The 19,680-nt window shown below is 48.2% G+C and overlaps 1 protein-coding gene across 1 annotated transcript in view; it reads left to right on the top strand.

The window, feature by feature from the left end:
* Positions 1 to 355: 355 nt before the first annotated feature.
* Positions 356 to 19,680, top strand: part of oxsr1 (oxidative stress responsive kinase 1) — a 44,147-nt gene continuing 24,822 nt past the window's right edge. The window contains exon 1 of the mRNA NM_001001224.2: positions 356 to 560. Coding sequence (NP_001001224.1) covers positions 488 to 560 — 73 coding nt within the window. The 5' untranslated portion in view covers positions 356 to 487. The remainder of the gene's footprint in view (positions 561 to 19,680) is intronic.

Genomic DNA, 19,680 nt, shown 5'->3' with positions numbered 1-19,680 from the left:
AATCCCCATTTTGTCAGTAGGTGTACCCTGAGGTACAGAAACTCAGTCAGGTCTAAAGAGAAATGCCCAGTGCACTGTAGTCTGTGGCTCCCCACCCGTTGTATGACATATCCCAGCATTCCCTGGGATCGGGGGTATAACGTGGGTGTAGTAAAGTCCAGCTATCCCTACAAAATCACAGCTTTGTAACTAAATCCTATGAAAAGCCTTTCCCTGCCACACTCAAGATGGCGTCCGTCGCAGGATGGCGGCGCCCCGGTGACGTCATGCGGGCCTGGGCACGGCAGGCCGGGTAGGGGGAAAGGCAAAGTTTGGCAATGTGAGTGCAGGAGGAGAAGTGAGACAGCGGGGAGGGGGCAGAGCCGGGCTCACCGTGCAGGAAGTGCAGTGCGACCTCTGAGACCGGCCCAGGCCCGACCAACCTACCGCCTAGGCAGCCGCCTGGCCCCGACAGCCGAACCGACCCTTGTGTGCGGCTACGAGAGCCATGTCAGAGCAGGACCCCAGCTCCCTGCCTTGGTCCATCAACAGGGACGACTATGAGCTGCAGGAGGTCATTGGTGAGTAGTTGGGCTCGGTCTCCATGCAGTGCGGGGCGCTGGGAGTATATTTATATTGTAATGTAGGTTTATACAGGGATAACATTGCTGTGTGTGTGTATTGTATATACTCCCATATACTCCCATACTCCTACAGTGCTGTGTGTGTATTGTATATACTCCCATATACTCCTACAGTGCTGTGTGTGTATTGTATATACCCCCATACCCCTACAGTGCTGTGTGTGTATTGTATATACCCCCATACTCCTACAGTGCTGTGTGTGTATTGTATATACTCCCATACTCCTACAGTGCTGTGTGTGTATTGTATATACTCCCATACCCCTACAGTGCTGTGTGTGTATTGTATATACCCCCATACTCCTACAGTGCTGTGTGTGTATTGTATATACTCCCATACTCCTACAGTGCTGTGTGTGTATTGTATATACTCCCATACTCCTACAGTGCTGTGTGTGTATTGTATATACTCCCATACTCCTACAGTGCTGTGTGTGTATTGTATATACTCCCATACCCCTACAGTGCTGTGTGTGTATTGTATATACTCCCATACCCCTACAGTGCTGTGTGTGTATTGTATATACTCCCATACTCCTACAGTGCTGTGTGTGTATTGTATATACTCCCATATACCCCTACAGTGCTGTGTGTGTATTGTATATACTCCCATATACTCCCATACTCCTACAGTGCTGTGTGTGTATTGTATATACTCCCATACTCCTACAGTGCTGTGTGTGTATTGTATATACTCCCATACTCCTACAGTGCTGTGTGTGTATTGTATATACCCCCATACTCCTACAGTGCTGTGTGTGTATTGTATATACCCCCATACTCCTACAGTGCTGTGTGTGTATTGTATATACTCCCATATACTCCTACAGTGCTGTGTGTGTATTGTATATACTCCCCATATACTCCTACAGTGCTGTGTGTGTATTGTATATACCCCCATACTCCTACAGTGCTGTGTGTGTATTGTATATACTCCCATATACTCCTACAGTGCTGTGTGTGTATTGTATATACTCCCATATACTCCTACAGTGCTGTGTGTGTATTGTATATACCCCCATACTCCTACAGTGCTGTGTGTGTATTGTATATACCCCCATACTCCTACAGTGCTGTGTGTGTATTGTATATACTCCCCATATACTCCTACAGTGCTGTGTGTGTATTGTATATACCCCCATACTCCTACAGTGCTGTGTGTGTATTGTATATACTCCCATATACTCCTACAGTGCTGTGTGTGTATTGTATATACTCCCATATACTCCTACAGTGCTGTGTGTGTATTGTATATACTCCCATATACTCCTACAGTGCTGTGTGTGTATTGTATATACCCCCATACTCCTACAGTGCTGTGTGTGTATTGTATATACTCCCATATACTCCTACAGTGCTGTGTGTGTATTGTATATACCCCCATACTCCTACAGTGCTGTGTGTGTATTGTATATACCCCCATACCCCTACAGTGCTGTGTGTGTGTATTGTATATACTCCCATACTCCTACAGTGCTGTGTGTGTGTATTGTATATACCCCCATACTCCTACATTGCTGTGTGTATATTGTATATACTCCCCATATACTCCTACAGTGCTGTGTGTGTGTATTGTATATACTCCCCATATACTCCTACAGTGCTGTGTGTGTGTATTGTATATACTCCCATATACTCCTACAGTGCTGTGTGTGTATTGTATATACTCCCATATACTCCTACTGTGCTGTGTGTGTGTATTGTATATACTCCCATATACTCCTACTGTGCTGTGTGTGTGTATTGTATATACTCCCATACTCCTACAGTGCTGTGTGTGTATTGTATATACCCCCATACTCCTACAGTGCTGTGTGTGTATTGTATATACTCCCATATACTCCTACAGTGCTGTGTGTGTATTGTATATACTCCCATACTCCTACAGTGCTGTGTGTGTGTATTGTATATACCCCCATACTCCTACAGTGCTGTGTGTGTATTGTATATACTCCCATACCCCTACTGTGCCTGCACACTCAGTATTGGCTCATACCATTTGTACTGGGCTTGTTCCATCACATCCTTATACCCAGGCACACTTTCATTTATACCCACCCTCATTTATACCCACCCTTGGGCCTCAGGGCTATTCTTAGGGTAGAAATGGATGCTTGCTCTTGGGCCCAAAGGGTATATAGGGGGGCCCAAGGGGTATATAGGGGGCCCAAGGTATATAGGGGCTCCAGAGAGAGAGGGGGTAACTGTAGGTAAGTGAATAGGTTACATTGTGCAACAGTTGTTCATTATTTTGGCTGTTTGTCAGGGAGCCCTCCAGCTGGGGCTGCTGGGAGTTGTAATTCAGGAATAGCCGCCGGTGTGTTGTGGGCTCAGCATCCCAGATTTATGCCAATCTCCCCTTCCTCAGGTGAAGGGCCCCATTCTTCATGCATTTTAGCCTGGGACCCCACTCGTTGCTAAGGCCCTGGGTGGGGGTGCCGGGAGTTGCAGATGATCAGCTGGAAGGCCACGGGATATACAATGAATAGATACAAGACCGCCCCTCTGTTTCCCTAGCCGTTATGCCAGAAAGGGTTAAGGGGATTCCAGGGATCATCCGGTATTTGTAAGTCACCACGTGTGGCCCGGGGAGTGTGGGAAAGGCTGTGGGCAGGTAGGGAAGGGTTAACGGCTGTGTGTACGTTACTGGAATACTGAGTGTGTGTCGCTTGGCGCAGGAGATAGATGATGGGTGTGTGTTTGCCAGTGTGATCTGACATTGTGAGCTTGGCATCTGCTTCTGGCACAGCGAGGGGCGGCAGACTGGATCAGCTGCCATATGGGATCTGCGCCAAGTGCTTTCTGTAGGTTACTGGGCTGGGGGGGGGGGGTGCAGGTGTAACAAACGCATGTAAGGGGGCACCAGGTGTGCCAGGAATGGTGTGGGCACAGTGTGTAGGTGCCAGGGTCAGGCTGTGGGTGCTGATTACATGCCTGGGATTATGGGAGGGTGCTGGGCAGGTGACACAGGCTTGAATGGACCCACGCTGTGTCATGTGGTGTAGGTGGCACAGGGTGCGGGAGGCTCCCAGAGAGGGGTGGGGTGCGTCTGAATAAACATGGGGGGGGGGGGGGGGGGCAGTTGTGGGGATATTGTAGGGCTGGCATTGCCTCCTGTTGCTATTCTACCAGCTGGCCCCTGGGGGGTGCTGGGAGTTGTTGGAGGGTAACTTGGTGCTTCTGCCTGACACTCTGGTTATAGCAGGGCTTTATGCGGTGGGTGAAGTACCAGTCACATGACTGGGTGCCATCTGGGTTGGCACGTGAATGTGGTTACAGTTCTGTAGCAGGGACTCTCGCTCAGGGGCTAAGGTTCATGGCACACATGGCACAGAAGCAACTGATCCCAGCCGCGGGCACTTCATCCGGAACATTTCTGGTGAAGAATATGCCACGTGTGCCACGATCCTGAGCCTTTCAACTAAAGATCCGTTACTCTGCTGGCCCGATGTGGCCCTCGCCCGCATGTCGCTATAATCCCATTGTTTGGCCACCCCAGGCTGGGCATATAAGGAAACGGTCTGCTCGCTTGGCGACCTTGCTGGACCAGCGGATCGTTATGTTTGGCCAGCTGATGCCAGAGCCCCACAAGACAAAACAGGTTCAAATGCCCTTTATCAGAACGGCCCATAAACATTTACTGCCCTGCTGTTTGCCTGGTACCCCCCCCCCAGGCTGATTTAACAATGAGAGTGAAAGAGATAAGGAGGCTTAGCTAAAGCAGTGCAAACACACACATTATCCTTACTCACTAGATCAGTGCTGTCCAACTTCTGTTGTACCGGGGGCCGGAATTTTTCCAACCTACGTGGTGGAGGGCCGATAATGGAAGCCAGTTTTGACCACTCCCCTTTTTGAAACCGCACCCACTTGAAACCACACCCATGTTATCACATGACCATACCCATATTAATGGTTGTAGTACAGCAAAAACCTGCCATATTCTGCCTGCCCTACCCTGCCTGTGTGCCATACTCTGTCTGCCCTACCCTGCCTTTGTGTGTGCCATACTCTGCCTTCCCTACCCTGCCTGTGTGTGCCATACTCTGCCTGCCCTACCCTGCCTTTGTGTGTGCCATACTCTGCCTGCCCTACCCTGCCTTTGTGTGTGCCATACTCTGCCTTCCCTACCCTGCCTGTCTGTGCCATACTCTGCCTTCCCTACCCTGCCTGTGTGTGCCATACTCTGCCTGCCCTACCCTGCCTTTGTGTGTGCCATACTCTGCCTTCCCTACCCTGCCTGTGTGTGCCATACTCTGCCTGCCCTACCCTGCCTTTGTGTGTGCCATACTCTGCCTGCCCTACCCTGCCTTTGTGTGTGCCATACTCTGCCTTCCCTACCCTGCCTGTCTGTGCCATACTCTGCCTTCCCTACCCTGCCTGTCTGTGCCATACTCTGCCTTCCCTACCCTGCCTGTGTGTGCCATACTCTGCCTGCCCTACCCTGCCTGCGTGCCATACTTTCACTGTGTGTGCCATTCTTGGCTGGTTTGTGCCATACTTGGCCTGTGTGTGCCATACTCTCCCTGCCCTACCCTGCCTGTGTGTGCCATACTCTGCCTTCCCTACCCTGCCTGCGTGTGCCATACTTTCACTGTGTGTGCCATTCTTGGCTGGTTTGTGCCAAACTTGGCCTGTGTGTGCCATACTCTGCCTGCCCTACTCTGCCTTCCCTACCCTGCCTGTGTGTGCCATACTCTGCTTGCCCTATGCTGCCTATGTGTATGGCACACACAGGCAGCCTACAGTGACACAATGCTGGCACTGCTCCTACAGTCTGCACAATAACCATATATTAAAAAACTTTTTAATTGCAATACCACCTCAGTGTTCTTTTTGTAGTGTGCAGGGATTATTTGTGGGTTTCTACTGCTCCTGAGGTGTGAACAGGAGAACAATGTGGGTGATTACAGCCTGAGCCTGAGGTGTGAACACTGCAGGGGGTGAACAATGCAGAGATTAAAAGGTGTGAACAACACAGGGGATTACATGTTTAAACAATACAGCCTGATTACAGCCTGAATCTGAGGTGAGAACCATGCCAGTTAATCAGAGTACTGATACCATTTAAAGCTTACACAAGAGTAAGCCATCAAAGCAGCCAGACAGGTGGGGGGCCACACAGAGGGGGGTCGGCCCGCGGGCCGCCAGTTGGACAGCACTGCACTAGATAAAGACACATAACCTAACTAAGCCTCCTGTGTGTATAGTCAGTGCTGTACATTTACCCAACAGACTGGGAACAACACAATAGAACATAAAGATATACAGTCTGTGCAACTGCAGCCAAGAGACGGAGTTATACAGGGAACCCTGAGTATCACTCATGTATTATAAGGGATAATGTACCCCCTACTGTAAATGATAAGGATATTAGCAGTCACTGAGGGGTTCTGTGCCCATATAAAGGCACAAGGCTGCAGGCTGAGTTATACAGGGAACTCTGAGTATCACTCATGTATTATAAGGGATAATGTACCCCCTACTGTAAATGATAAGGATATTAGCAGTCACTGAGGGGTTCTGTGCCCATATAAAGGCACAAGGCTGCAGAGTTATACAGGTCAGGGGATTCCTTGGTGACGTATATCCCCTATAGTCAAATATGAGAATATTAAATTGTTTATGTGATTCATGTAACACCAATGACATTAATAATCGGTGATTATAGCTGATGACATCACTAAGTGCCATTTATATAAAGCTATATATTGCACATTATTGATGCTCCTCAGTATGTGTATCTCTCTCATTACAGCCGGGGGGTTAATCTCTGTGACTCACTATCCAGCCTCATTCTCAGCTATAATTTTATTTTCTTTGCTCCGTGCCTTCTCCGTCTTCCCAGAGCCCACAGCTCAACCCAAGGCGTTTGCCAGAGCCTCGGCTATAGGAGCCCAGCTGGGCACGGGGGGGGGGTGCCTGTAGGGACCAGCGCTCTGTGCCACGGGGTTCCGTACCGTTATGCCAAGCTGGGCACGTGCTGAGTGGGAACAGTTTTATTTTGTGCTTTGGGAAGTGAATTTAGTTCTGCTTTATCCAATATCCTCTTTAGAGACATAAATACGGCTATAGGTCCAGTAGATTAAAGGGTAAGTCTAACCTCTATATAACACATATAACATCACACACCTATAGCAATGGCTGCTGAGACTTGGGTGTGCATTATGGGTAGAAAAAAAATGGCTTTTTTTTCACCTTTCCAGCCCTTGGTAAATGAGCCCTAATGTTCTCTTGGATGTTAAGTAAATGATAAATCCTATGTAGAGACTTGTATTATAATTTAATATTATTTTAATGCTTATGTTTTAAAGTCACTCCGGCACCTTCAGCCGTCGGTGAATATGACTCCCCAGTTTGTCAGTAGGAATCTGTATGAGCTTGTGCCCCCCCCCGGGGCAGTACCTGCGCTCTAGTCCTAACCTGCTGCGAATGCAGGATGCACCCCGGGGGTACAGGGGTTTTGTGTGACTATGCCTCTTTTCTTTAAATGGGTGTGCTAAGGGGGCGGTAAGTGCATTCCTATGGAAGCCCAAGTGGCTCAAACTCACTCATATCTGTTAAACTACAGTTCCCAGCATGCCCTGTGCCTTCCCATAACAGCACATCCAGTGAATGATATTAGGATAAGGGCTGGGGGTCTGCTATATGCTAAGGATTTTCAGTTGTGCCTGTCGTGCTGGGAACTCTGGCTGGAATTGAGATTTAGAATTTCCATTTGATCCATAAAGTATAAAGGGAGAACATTGGCTTAAACATACTGGGCTGATCATCCTCCTATCCCTGCATATAGAGGCGCTTCATACTGATATAGATATATATATATATATATATATGTGTGTGTGTGTGTGTGTGTCATGCATTCTTGCCTTTGGCCTCTAGAGACCGCACTTTCATTGGAGTGAACCAGGCTGTGTGTAACCCAAGTCAATATGTTTTACTAAATATTTGTAGAAGAATATAGTAGGCATTTGGGGCACTAAATACTCGGGCTTAGTGTAGAGCTGCCATTGTATTTATCTGACAGTAATGCACACACTCGGATTTAGCCTATTGGCTGCTTTCTACTTGTATATATAGGTGGGAGCTGCCAACTTGCTTGCTTTCAGGGAGACACATCATGTGAAAATAAAGAATGTACCAGCGCACGATACTGCTCCAAAATATAGAAGGAATTTACTTAAAAAAGTAGTGTTTCAGGCTGATTTATTGAAAATTTCTCCAAAAACCCCACTAGCCCCGTCCATCTGTTCCTGCTGCCTCCTTTCCCAGGCTGTTCAGGGGGCCGGCGGCACTGTAGGATAGGAACTAATCAGCAGCTAGGCTGACCTGATAGGGAACTGAAGCCTGTCTGTGCTTGTGTGACTGCAGGGCTGCGATTGGCTCTCCCCCTCCTACTGTGCTTCTGGCAGGGACCGTTAGGACACGCCCACCCCTCATGTGAAACCCAGACAGGGACCTGAGAGGATCTATAGGGAGCTCCAATAAAGGGGCCATTGTTACTGAACCATGTGACCGTTGACATCACACTAATTAGCGATGATGATTGTGTAAGAGAATTTATAATGAGCCTTTGTTATCATTAGGGTTTAGTTGCCCTTTAGTACCCCCAGTAGCCGCTGCTTATTACCCTGTGCAGGCACAGCAGCCGAAAGGCAAACTCTCTGCTTGTTGCAAAATGCCTCCCTGCCAAGGCCTTTCCTAATTAAGTATGCATACCGTTTAGCCAATCACAGACGGGTGTGTGTCTCACTATGCACCTGGCTGCCAATTGGCCCCTGAGGTCCCTCAGCCTTTGGTACCAAACACTGGGCCCCTCAGTAATCTGCCCTGCAGCTTAGTCCCCCGGGTCCCTAGTAAATGCTGCCTGCTGATTGGTCGCTGTGGATCAGACTAACTAGTGTAGCTTTACACCCGTCACCCTCCAAGCTTAGTAGCACAGTTATTGGCTAAAGATAATTCTAAATACCCCGCTGGCACCTTGGCACCATGCATAAAGCCTATTCCCCTTGCCCAAGTGAATGAATAAGTGTCTGCCCATTTGCCTGTAGAAGTAATATTTGTTTGAACTATGACTGAATGAGTTTCAGGCTTTAAAGGGGAACTCCACCCACCATTTTTTTTTTTTTTTTTTTTTTTTGGCATAATGAAAGAAAATATTCTAATTAACATCCATGGCACGGATTCAGCGGTTATCCCAATCCTACGTGGGCGGGGCTACTTACTCATTATGCACATGTGACCCAATATGGCCGCCCACACCGGGAGCTTCTTCTCCAAGAGGGAGGCATAGTACTCACGCAGGGGTAGGGGTTTTCTTCTCCGAATACTTTTGCCCTATAAGCAAAATGGGTGCAGATATCATTAACCCTTTAAAGGGTTCACCTTTGAGTTAACATTTAGTATGATGTAGACCAGGGGTGGGCAAAGTTTTTGCTCGGGGGGCCACATTAACTTACAGACGGGCCAGACTGGGTCAGCGTTACACCGTTTCCACTTGTCACTCCCCAGTGGCCAAGTCTCAGATGTTTAGACTTGTGGAGTTGGTGGGCCGGATTAAAAAGACCAACGGGCCAGACGTGGGCCATAGTTTGCCCACCCCTGATGTAGAGAGTAATATTCTGAGGCAATTTGCAACTGGTCTTCATTTTTTATTATTTGTACTACTTTAGTCACTTTTTGTTCAGTAGCTGTCTGGTTGCTAGGGTCAAAATTACCTTAGCAACCAGAGAGTGGTTTGAATGAGAGGCTGATATATGAATAGGAGAGGGACTGAATAGAATAAAAAGTGATAAAAAGTAACAGTAGCAAATATACTGGAGCCTCACAGAGCAATAGTTTGTTGGCTGCCGGGGTCAGTGACCCCCATTTGAAAGCTGGAAGAAGGCGGCAAATAATTTAAAAACTATAAGAAAAAAATAATAAAGACCAAATGAAAAGTTGAATTGCTGGCAAAACAAAGTTGCAGCGTAGCAGTAAAGTAGTTTCCAGGCTTCATGGGCCCCTGCCCCATAGAACTTACACTCTAAATATGCTGTAGCCGGCCAAGGCTCTGGGTGGCTATTGAGTCGTATGTGCTGTGCGTATTGTACAAACAGAGAGGCTTCAGTTCAGCAGGGTGAATGGGTGGGGGTTTGGGTGCTTGTGAGAACAAGGTGTCACACCCTGCAATTCATGAGCACAAACACAAGGACTCATCGCTTCCTTCCCATTCTCCCAGCGGGTTCCTTGGCCGGCCCAACCCGCTCTCCCTTTGTTGTAGCTACACAGACGCCGGGCTCGGTGTGTCGGTGCAAGCCGGCGTGACTCCATGCAAACCACAAACACACAAAAATGTATATGCACTGCTGCTTCTGACTCCTGCAACAATGTAGCAGCAGCCGCCGGGTTTTCAGACCTGGATGAGGACATTGTCTCAAGAGTCAGAACCAGCAATGATATAAACTGAATCTTGTATTCAGTGTCTATTGGGAGGCTGAATTGTTGCATTGTGCCCCATTATGGGAATGGGAGGCTGTGGGACTGTACCATCCTGTGCTTCATTATGGGGGTGGGTGGGTGCCTGCACCTCTTAGTGGCCCTTGTCCCACTCACTCCCACAATCCCCCAGTAGGTGCGGAGCGGAATATCAATGAGCCTCACACATCAGGGCTCCTTTAGAAGTTGGGAATCTCAGGAATTTCCTCACTCGGGAGAAGGGAGGGGCGGGCCTCTGTGAATTTGGGCCTTTGATTTGTAGCAGCAGCGAGGCAGGGGCCTGACTTCATCCAACCCCGGGGCTGCGTGGTTAACCCATTCAGGGGCAGGGCTTCTGCTTGAGTCACATGTGGGAGAGGGGACCCCTGTGCCCCCCTATGCCCCCCTATGCCTGGAATGCAAGCAATACAGCACTGGTTCTGTCCATTCTGGGGCTCCAGTCCCCGCAACCAATGGGTGCAAAGTCCGGAAAACATGGCCGCTTCCCTCTGCACCCTGTTTCCATAATGGAGGCTTCAGATGTAGTATTTAAAGGGGTGGTTCACCTTTAGCATCTTAAAGAATGGACAACTTTAGCGACTTTCCAATTGATCTTCATTTTTTACATAGTTTTTTTTAATTAATGATTTTCTTCCTCTTCTTCATATTTCCAGCTTTTCAATGGGAGTCGATTATTATTATTATTAACATTTATTTATAAAGCGCCAACATACCCCGCATCGCTGTACAATAAGTGGGTTTCATACATTGGACATACAGAGTAACATATAAAGCAATCAGTAACCGATACAAGAGTGGAAGAGAGCCCTGCCCAAAAGAGCTTACACTCTACAAGGAGTAACATATAAAGCAATTAGTAACCGATACAAGAGTGGAAGAGAGCCCTGCCCAAAAGAGCTTACACTCTACAAGGAGTAACATATAAAGCAATCAGTAACCGATACAGGAGGGGAAGAGAGCCCTGCCCAAAAGAGCTTACACTCTACAAGGAGTAACATATAAAGCAATCAGTAACCGATACAGGAGGGGAAGGGAGCCCTGCCCAAAAGAGCTTACACTCTACAAGGAGTAACATATAAAGCAATCAGTAACCGATACAGGAGGGGAAGGGAGCCCTGCCCAAAAGAGCTTACACTCTACAAGGAGTAACATATAAAGCAATCAGTAACCGATACAGGAGGGGAAGGGAGCCCTGCCCAAAAGAGCTTACACTCTACAAGGAGTAACATATAAAGCAATCAGTAACCGATACAGGAGGGGAAGAGAGCCCTGCCCAAAAGAGCTTACACTCTACAGGGAGAAAGGGTTGAGACACAAGGTGTGGGAATGGGCATGACTCTCTGAGGCTGCAGTTTTATAGTTATTGTTACTTTATATCACTCCTCTTTCCATTCAGCCCCTCCTCCTATTCATATTCCAGTTTCTCCTTCAAACCACTGCCTGGTTGCTAGGGAATTTTGGAGCCCGGCAACCAGATATCTGCTAAAATTACAAACTGGGCAAAAAAAGCTAAATAATTCAAAACACATAAAGAACAATTGCAAATGGTGTCAGAATCACACTACAACATAAACGTTAATTTAAAGGTCAACTACCCCTTCATATGCTGAGAAAATGCCTCTTTGTACAGAATGACATATTTTGGGGGTGGCTGTTAAAAAAAAAATTAAATATATAATGGGGATATGAAGGGAACAAGGGTGTTTCTGTAAGTATAAAGCTGCTTATTTACTACATAATTCTTCTTCATTTCTGAGAAACCCAAATGGGTTCTGATTCTGCATGAATTCAGCCTCTGAATAGAGTTCTGTGTGGTGCTTACACTCTAAATAAACAGTGACAATGTTGTTTGTGCTCACTATAGCAATGGCGCCCCCTAGTGGCCGTTAATAATAGCTATCCCAAGGCAGTCCCCAAAGATAATCCGCTGTGAGAGGTGGGGCACACCATTGGCAGGTACAGCCCTGTCCTTAGGCGCTAGGTACAGGGCCCTATTGGGGCGGTGAGAGGAGGGAAAAAGCCCCATGTCCCTTTACCCTAAAAGTCTATGGTGGCAAAGTACTTTTGCAGCAATGTCATTATGCAAGGATTATTTTGCAAAGATAGAAGTTTGCTGTTAGTGTTCATTACGTGCGCCACCTAGTGGCAGAATGGAGAATGTATTAGGCATTTTGAATATATATCAGTATATTAGTGATTATGTAGGTCGAGTCCAACCTATCCGAGCCCAAACTGACCCGGGGATCTATGGGTATTTATAGAACTGTGCTTGACCCGCCCATCTGTGATGTCACAGAGGGGGTGGGGTAAGCAAAAGCCAATTAATAGATGCTACCTTCAGGTTTCGGCCCGACCTGCATATTGCTACAGTATAGCGAATATAAGTGGATAAAGCTCTAAATAGCATAAAGAATTCTAATCAAAATAAGTGAGTGTCCCTTTAACAGAGGCAGCTGTGCTGTATCCCAGTATATCCCAGTATATCCCATTCATTTGGCCCAGTGGGAGAGCTTAACAAGGAGAGCACCCACCGTGACTGCTATTCTGGAATTGCATTTTACAGTAAAGTAGAACAATAGACATATATTTTATCTGCGACAAATCCCTTACTGTGAGCATCTGGGAATTCAATTTTCACTGGGCCTGGGGTAGCAATCGGGGTAAATTCTGATAAAAGGATTTGAACTCAGAATCCTTTAAAGGGACGCTGCCATGATATCACTCCAACTTGCAGCGCAGCAGTAAAGTGTGCCTGAGTCTGAGCTTTCAGCCAGCGCTACACATTAGAACTGCTTTCAGCTAACCTATTGTTTCTCCTACTCCCATGGAACTGGAGGAGTCCCAAGCCGGACTTGGATTTCTTACTATTGAGTGCTATTCTGATACCTACTGGGAGCTGCTACCTTGCTCCCTTCCCATTGTTCTGCTGATTGGCTGCTGGGAGGGGGGACCCAGTCCTTGCCAAGTGCCAGGGTATAAGGGTATCCGTAGCAATATATATATATATATATTTATACGTTCCCCCCAGAACCTGAGTGACTGTGCGTCCCCGGCTAAGTGGCTCTGCGCATCTCTCCCCAGCGTGGGGCTGTGCGGCTGCTCCGCCAGGCAGCATTAATGCGGTTATTTTGGGGAGTTCAGCAGTCATTATTTTTTATTTCCACATCAAATGTCTGGCCGCCTCTCGTCTCTCCTCGTAACAAGGGCAGATAAATGGGAAGCTGGGGGTCCGGGGAGAATTGTGGGCTGAAAGCAGCGCGCGCAGAACTGCCAAATCCTTGCCTGCTGCATACGGTGAAAGCAATGCGGCCCCCCCAGCCCCCAGTGGCTACACCAGCCCTGCATTATATCCCCCCCTTAATGTTTTTTTATAGTTGCTTCACCTTTATATTAACTGTTAGTATGTTAGCAGCTTTGCAATTGGTCTTCATTATTGATTTTTTTTTTTTTTGCTTTGTGCGCTTACAAATATAATGATATTGTTAATTTTTATTACATATCTTACTATTGAGACCCTCTCCTATTCATATTCCAGTCTTTCATGCAAACCACTGCCTGGTTGCTAAGGTAAGCAAGACCCTAGCTACCAGAACTGGAGAGCTGCTGTACAAAAAGCTAAATAACTGAAGAACCACAAAAAAAAATTAAACCAATTGCAAATTGATGTAGAGCAGGGGTGGGCAAACTACGGCCCGCGGGCCATGTCCGGCCCCTTGGTCTGTTTAATCCGGCCCACTGACTCCACAAGTCTCATCACCCGAGACTTGGCGCCTGGGGACTGACGAGTGGAAACGGTGTAACGCTGGCCCGGCCCGTTGGTAAGTCAATGTGGCCCCCGAGACAAAAAGTTTGCCCACCCCTGATATAGAGAGTGAGATTCTGAGACAAATTGCAATTGATCTTCATTTTTTATTATTTGTACTTTTTTTTTTTTTTTTTAGTTTTTTTCAGCAGCATTCCACTTCTATCTGGTTGCTAGAATCTAAATTACCTTAGCAACCAGGCTGTGGTGGGAATGAGAGACTGGAATATGTATAGGAATTGAATCATACAAAGTAACAGTAACAATAAAACTGGAGCCTCACAGAGCAATAGGGTTTGGCTGCCGGGGTCAGTGACCCCCATTTGAAAGCTGGAAAGAGGCAGAAGAAGAAGGCAAATAAATCAAAACCTATACAAAATAAATAATAAAGACCAATTGAAAAGTTGCTTATAATTGGCTGTTCTATAGCATACTGAAAGTTTAAGGGCAACACTGTGCGCCTCTGGGATTGGGGGCAGTGCCGACCTATTCCCCCGGCATTCACCCCTCTGCCCCTGGGGTCTCTCTTTGTCCTTGGGCCCCTGACCCCCTGTAAGGAGCGCCCTGGGGGTTAAGTGACAGCTGCAGCCGCTGACGGGCAGAGAGGAGCCGAGACGCTCGCCGCTGTCAGCATCTATCTCTCCATGTTTCATCTAATGTGCAATAAACTCACAGGCTAAAAATACAGCGAGGAATTGATCCGCAGGCAGCGATGTCTAGAGAAGGGCCCGGGGTTCCTAGAGAGAGAGAGAGTTGGCAGAAAGGTTCTGTAACACAGGAGTTGCGGCTACATAAGCAGCGAGCAACCCCCCCCCCTAGTGATATTTAAAGGGGGTCCAGCCCCACCAATGAAACGCTGCCTAATGGAAGAATATGTAACCCTAAGCAACTTCCCACCATCCACTCATAAAAAAAAATCTCTATATATAAAGCTGCGCATAAACGTAATTGCTATTGGAAGTAGCGTGTGTGCGGCCATTTTTGTTCCCAACCCTGGTGAATTGAAACAGTGTTGCAGAAAGCAGCTGATTACTATTCCCCGCCCCGGTGGATTGATACAGTGAAGCTGATTACTATTCCCCGCCCCCGTGGATTGATACAGTGCAGCAGAGAGCAGCCAATTACATCACCTGAGCTCTTCAACATTGTTTCAGGACAGAAATGGCCGCCGAGATACGGCTTTCTACTGCTGCTACGTTTACACATAATTATAAAACTGCTGAAAATCATTAACTATTGTATATTGGAAAGTTGCTTGGAATGATATGTTCTCTTGTTAGGCACTGTTTTATGTTTGGGTTTGCGTGCCCTTTAAAGTCAAATTTAACATGAGAGGCATCGTGCAATAGGGAAATGGTCACATGGTTTGAGTGCACTGATTGTATGTTGGTCGGTGCGTGGGAATCGGCTGTAGCTAATTGGCCCCTCTGGGAGGCTGAACTTAATAGGCTTGTGCTTTTTAGTAAGGTTATTAGGTTGCTAATGCCCCGCAGCGTAAGTAACCTAAAGCTGATTCCCTGGGAAGCCGCGGCAGCAGATACCTGCACCTCCCCAGCTGTCAGCTAATCCCGTAGTTCCCCCTCACTAACTGCCTGACGCCACTGCTTCATTATAGCTATGGGCAGGCTATGAGCAAACTTAGGGGGCTGTTCCTGCTGAATTGTGCTTAGTACAGGGGACTCCCTATGTGCCATAGTTTTATGGTATCTTTCTGTACAGGCTATGAGCAAACTTAGGGGGCTGTTCCTGCTGAATTGTGCTTAGTACAGGGGAATCCCTATGTGCCATAGTTTTATGGTATCTCTCTGTACAGGCTATGAGCAAACTTAGGGGGCTGTTCCTGCTGAATTGTGCTTAGTACAGGGGAATCCTTATGTGCCATAGTTTTATGGTATCTCTCTGTACAGGCTATGGGCAAACTTAGGGGGCTGTTCCTGCTGAATTGTGCTTAGTACAGGGGAATCCCTATGTGCCATAGTTTTATGGTATCTCTCTGTACAGGCTATGGGCAAACTTAGGGGGCTGTTCCTCCTGAATTGTGCTTAGTACAGGGGAATCCCTATGTGCCATAGTTTTATGGTATCTCTCTGTACAGGCTATGGGCAAACTTAGGGGGCTGTTCCTGCTGAATTGTGCTTAGTACAGGGGAATCCCTATGTGCCATAGTTTTATGGTATCTCTCTGTACAGGCTATGGGCAAACTTAGGGGGCTGTTCCTGCTGAATTGTGCTTAGTACAGGGGAATCCCTATGTGCCATAGTTTTATGGTATCTCTCTGTACAGGCTATGGGCAAACTTAGGGGGCTGTTCCTCCTGAATTGTGCTTAGTACAGGGGAATCCCTATGTGCCATAGTTTTATGGTATCTCTCTGTACAGGCTATGGGCAAACTTAGGGGGCTGTTCCTGCTGAATTGTGCTTAGTACAGGGGAATCCCTATGTGCCATAGTTTTATGGTATCTCTCTGTACAGGCTATGAGCAAACTTAGGGGGCTGTTCCTGCTGAATTGTGCTTAGTACAGGGGAATCCCTATGTGCCATAGTTTTATGGTATAGAAGGAGTCCCATACAGAATGGCCGTAGCCGGGAGCTGATACACAATGCGGCTATTAGAGGCGGCACAATGGGCCGGGGTTTAACATGAAGCCTTGGTTCTGATACACCCGCGCAGTCAGTGCATATAAATAGGCTGCGAGGGAGCTGCAGATTACAGTGATTACACCGCGCAGCAGATGCTTTCAGGCAGTTGACGGTTACAAACAGGGCGGCCAATCGTGTCGGAGCAGCGAGCTGGGAGATACTCGGTTATACAGAGAATCAAATTCAACCTGCACCCAAGTTTACTTGCCCTTTATAAGCTGCTCCCATCCATGCTGCAATGGTGCAGATTATAAAGGGCAAGTAAAACTGGCAGGTTATAGGTGCAGGTCTCGCCGTACATTACTGTGTGGGTATCTCTACTTATCTAATTCATTTTTTATTATTTGTGGGTTTTTAATTATTTTGCTTTTTGTTCAGCATCTCTCCAGTTTGGCAGTTCCGCAGCTGGTTGCCACGGTTCAAATTACCTTAGCAACCAGGCAGTGGCTTGATTGAGAGACTGATATATTTATAGGTGAGTGACCCATTTGATGGGCTCTATTAGTAGCCCAAAAGCACGGGGACAAAGATGCCCCCAATCACTTTCCATTGCCCTTAGGCTTTTTGCCACCGTGTGTTTGAGCCAAATACCCCATATTTCCCTACCGTTACCCCCAACTCCCACAGCTTGATTCCTTATGTACAGGGCACACGGGGAGCTATTCTCCAGCCTTCATGTGTTTGTGCCAAATACCCCATATTTCCCTACCGTTACCCCCATCTCCCACAGCTTGATTCCTTATGTACAGGGCACACGGGGAGCTATTCTCCAGCCTTCATGTGTTTGTGCCAAATACCCCATATTTCCCTACCGTTACCCCCATCTCCCACAGCTTGATTCCTTATGTACAGGGCACACGGGGTGCTATTCTCCAGCCTTCATGTGTTTGAGCCAAATACCCCATATTTCCCTACCGTTACCCCCAACTCCCGCAGCTTGTTTCCTTATGTACAGGGCACACGGGAAGCTATTCTCCAGCCTACATGTGTTTGTGCCAAATACCCCATATTTCCCAATGTACCGTTACCCCCAACTCCCGCAGCTTGATTCCTTATGTACAGGGCACACGGGAAGCTATTCTCCAGCCTACATGTGTTTGTGCCAAATACCCCATATTTCCCTACCGTTATCCCCAACTCCCCCAGCTTGATTCCTTATGTACAGGGCACACGGGGAGCTATTCTCCAGCCTTCATGTGTTTGTGCCAAATACCCCATATTTCCCAATGTACCGTTACCCCCAACTCCCCCAGCTTGATTCCTTATGTACAGGGCACACGGGGTGCTATTCTCCAGCCTTCATGTGTTTGAGCCAAATACCCCATATTTCCCTACCGTTACCCCCAACTCCTGCAGCTTGTTTCCTTATGTACAGGGCACACGGGGAGCTATTCTCCAGCCTTCATGTGTTTGTGCCAAATACCCCATATTTCCCTACCGTTACCCCCAACTCCCCCAGCTTGATTCCTTATGTACAGGGCACACAGGGAGCTATTCTCCAGCCTACATGTGTTTGTGCCAAATACCCCATATTTCCCTACCGTTACCCCCAACTCCCCCAGCTTGATTCCTTATGTACAGGGCACACGGGGAGCTATTCTCCAGCCTACATGTGTTTGAGCCAAATACCCCATATTTCCCTACCGTTACCCCCAACTCCCACAGCTTGATTCCTTATGTACAGGGCACACGGGGAGCTATTCTCCAGCCTACATGTGTTTGTGCCAAATACCCCATATTTCCCTACCGTTACCCCCAACTCCCACAGCTTGATTCCTTATGTACAGGGCACACGGGGAGCTATTCTCCAGCCTTCATGTGTTTGAGCCAAAAACCCCATATTTCCCAATGTACCGTTACCCCCAACTCCCACAGCTAGATTCCTTATGTACAGGGCACACGGGGAGCTATTCTCCAGCCTACATGTGTTTGTGCTGACAATGGTTTCCAGGGCGGATGCTTTACATTAAGTTGCCTCATTAATTTCCCGACCCGTCTGTCAGCCTCGAGTCATGCTATTTATGGCCCCCCGAGCCCCCCGATTCCCTGGCACAGCAGATCCCCGTGTGGTTTTACTGACTGTGTGTTTTTCTCCCATAATGTCTATTGATATTTACACGCCCCAAAGGTTTTCCTGCACGTGTCAGCTTCATATTTGTCAGACTCTTACTGACATATAAATTATATGCTTCTGTATGAGCATATAGACACCATGCTGCCCCCTACAGGTCTATGTATACCATATATGGCTGGGTCAGGCCTGGCCCAAACAGCCCCCCCCCCCCCCCCCACAGCGGCCCAAACAGTTCCCCCCCCCATGGCCCAAACAGCTTCCCCCCCCCACAGCGGCCTAAACAGCTTCCCCCCCCCCACAGCGGCCCAAACAGCTTCCCCCCCCCCATGGCCCAAACAGCTTCCCCCCCCCACAGCGGCCTAAACAGCTTCCCCCCCCCCACAGCGGCCCAAACAGCTTCCCCCACAGCGGCCCAAACAGCTTCCCCCCCCACAGCGGCCCAAACAGTTCCCCCCCATGGCCCAAACAGCTTCCCCCCCCCACAGCGGCCTAAACAGCTTCCCCCCCCCCACAGCGGCCTAAACAGCTTCCCCCCCCCCCCACAGCGGCCTAAACAGCTTCCCCCCCCCCCACAGCGGCCCAAACAGCTTCCCCCCCCCCCCCCACAACGGCCCAAACAGCTCCCCCCCCAGCGGCCCAAACAGCCTCCCCCCCCCCCCAGCGGCCCAAACAGCCAACCCCCCCCCCCCCCAGCGGCCCAAACAGCCTCCCCCCCCCCCCCCCCCCCAGCGGCCCAAACAGCCTCCCCCCCAGCGGCCCAAACATCTTCCCCCGCAATGGATTAAAGGAGAAGTAAATTCACAGAGAATACCTCTGGATGCTGTATGTTATATACTGATAGTTACTGGGTTAGGGTTGCGCGGGGGCTCTGGGCTCGTACAGTAATGATTCTGGGCTCATTCATAGTGAAGCTTTAGTTCTCCTTTAAAGTTAATTATACACCTGTAACTTGTTTGGCTAATGACCCCATTCATCGGCCGGTGTGAGGCGGATAAACGCAGGCAGGGTGACAGCTAGTTTTGGGCCGGACTTGCCCAAGTTGAAATGGCCGCCTGAAGAGCTAAA

The sequence above is a fragment of the Xenopus tropicalis genome, chromosome 6 (genome assembly GCF_000004195.4).
Source record: "Xenopus tropicalis strain Nigerian chromosome 6, UCB_Xtro_10.0, whole genome shotgun sequence".
NCBI lineage: Eukaryota > Metazoa > Chordata > Amphibia > Anura > Pipidae > Xenopus > Xenopus tropicalis.
The sequence above is the reverse complement of the archived record's forward strand: the minus strand, read 5'-3'. Positions and strand labels throughout refer to the sequence as shown.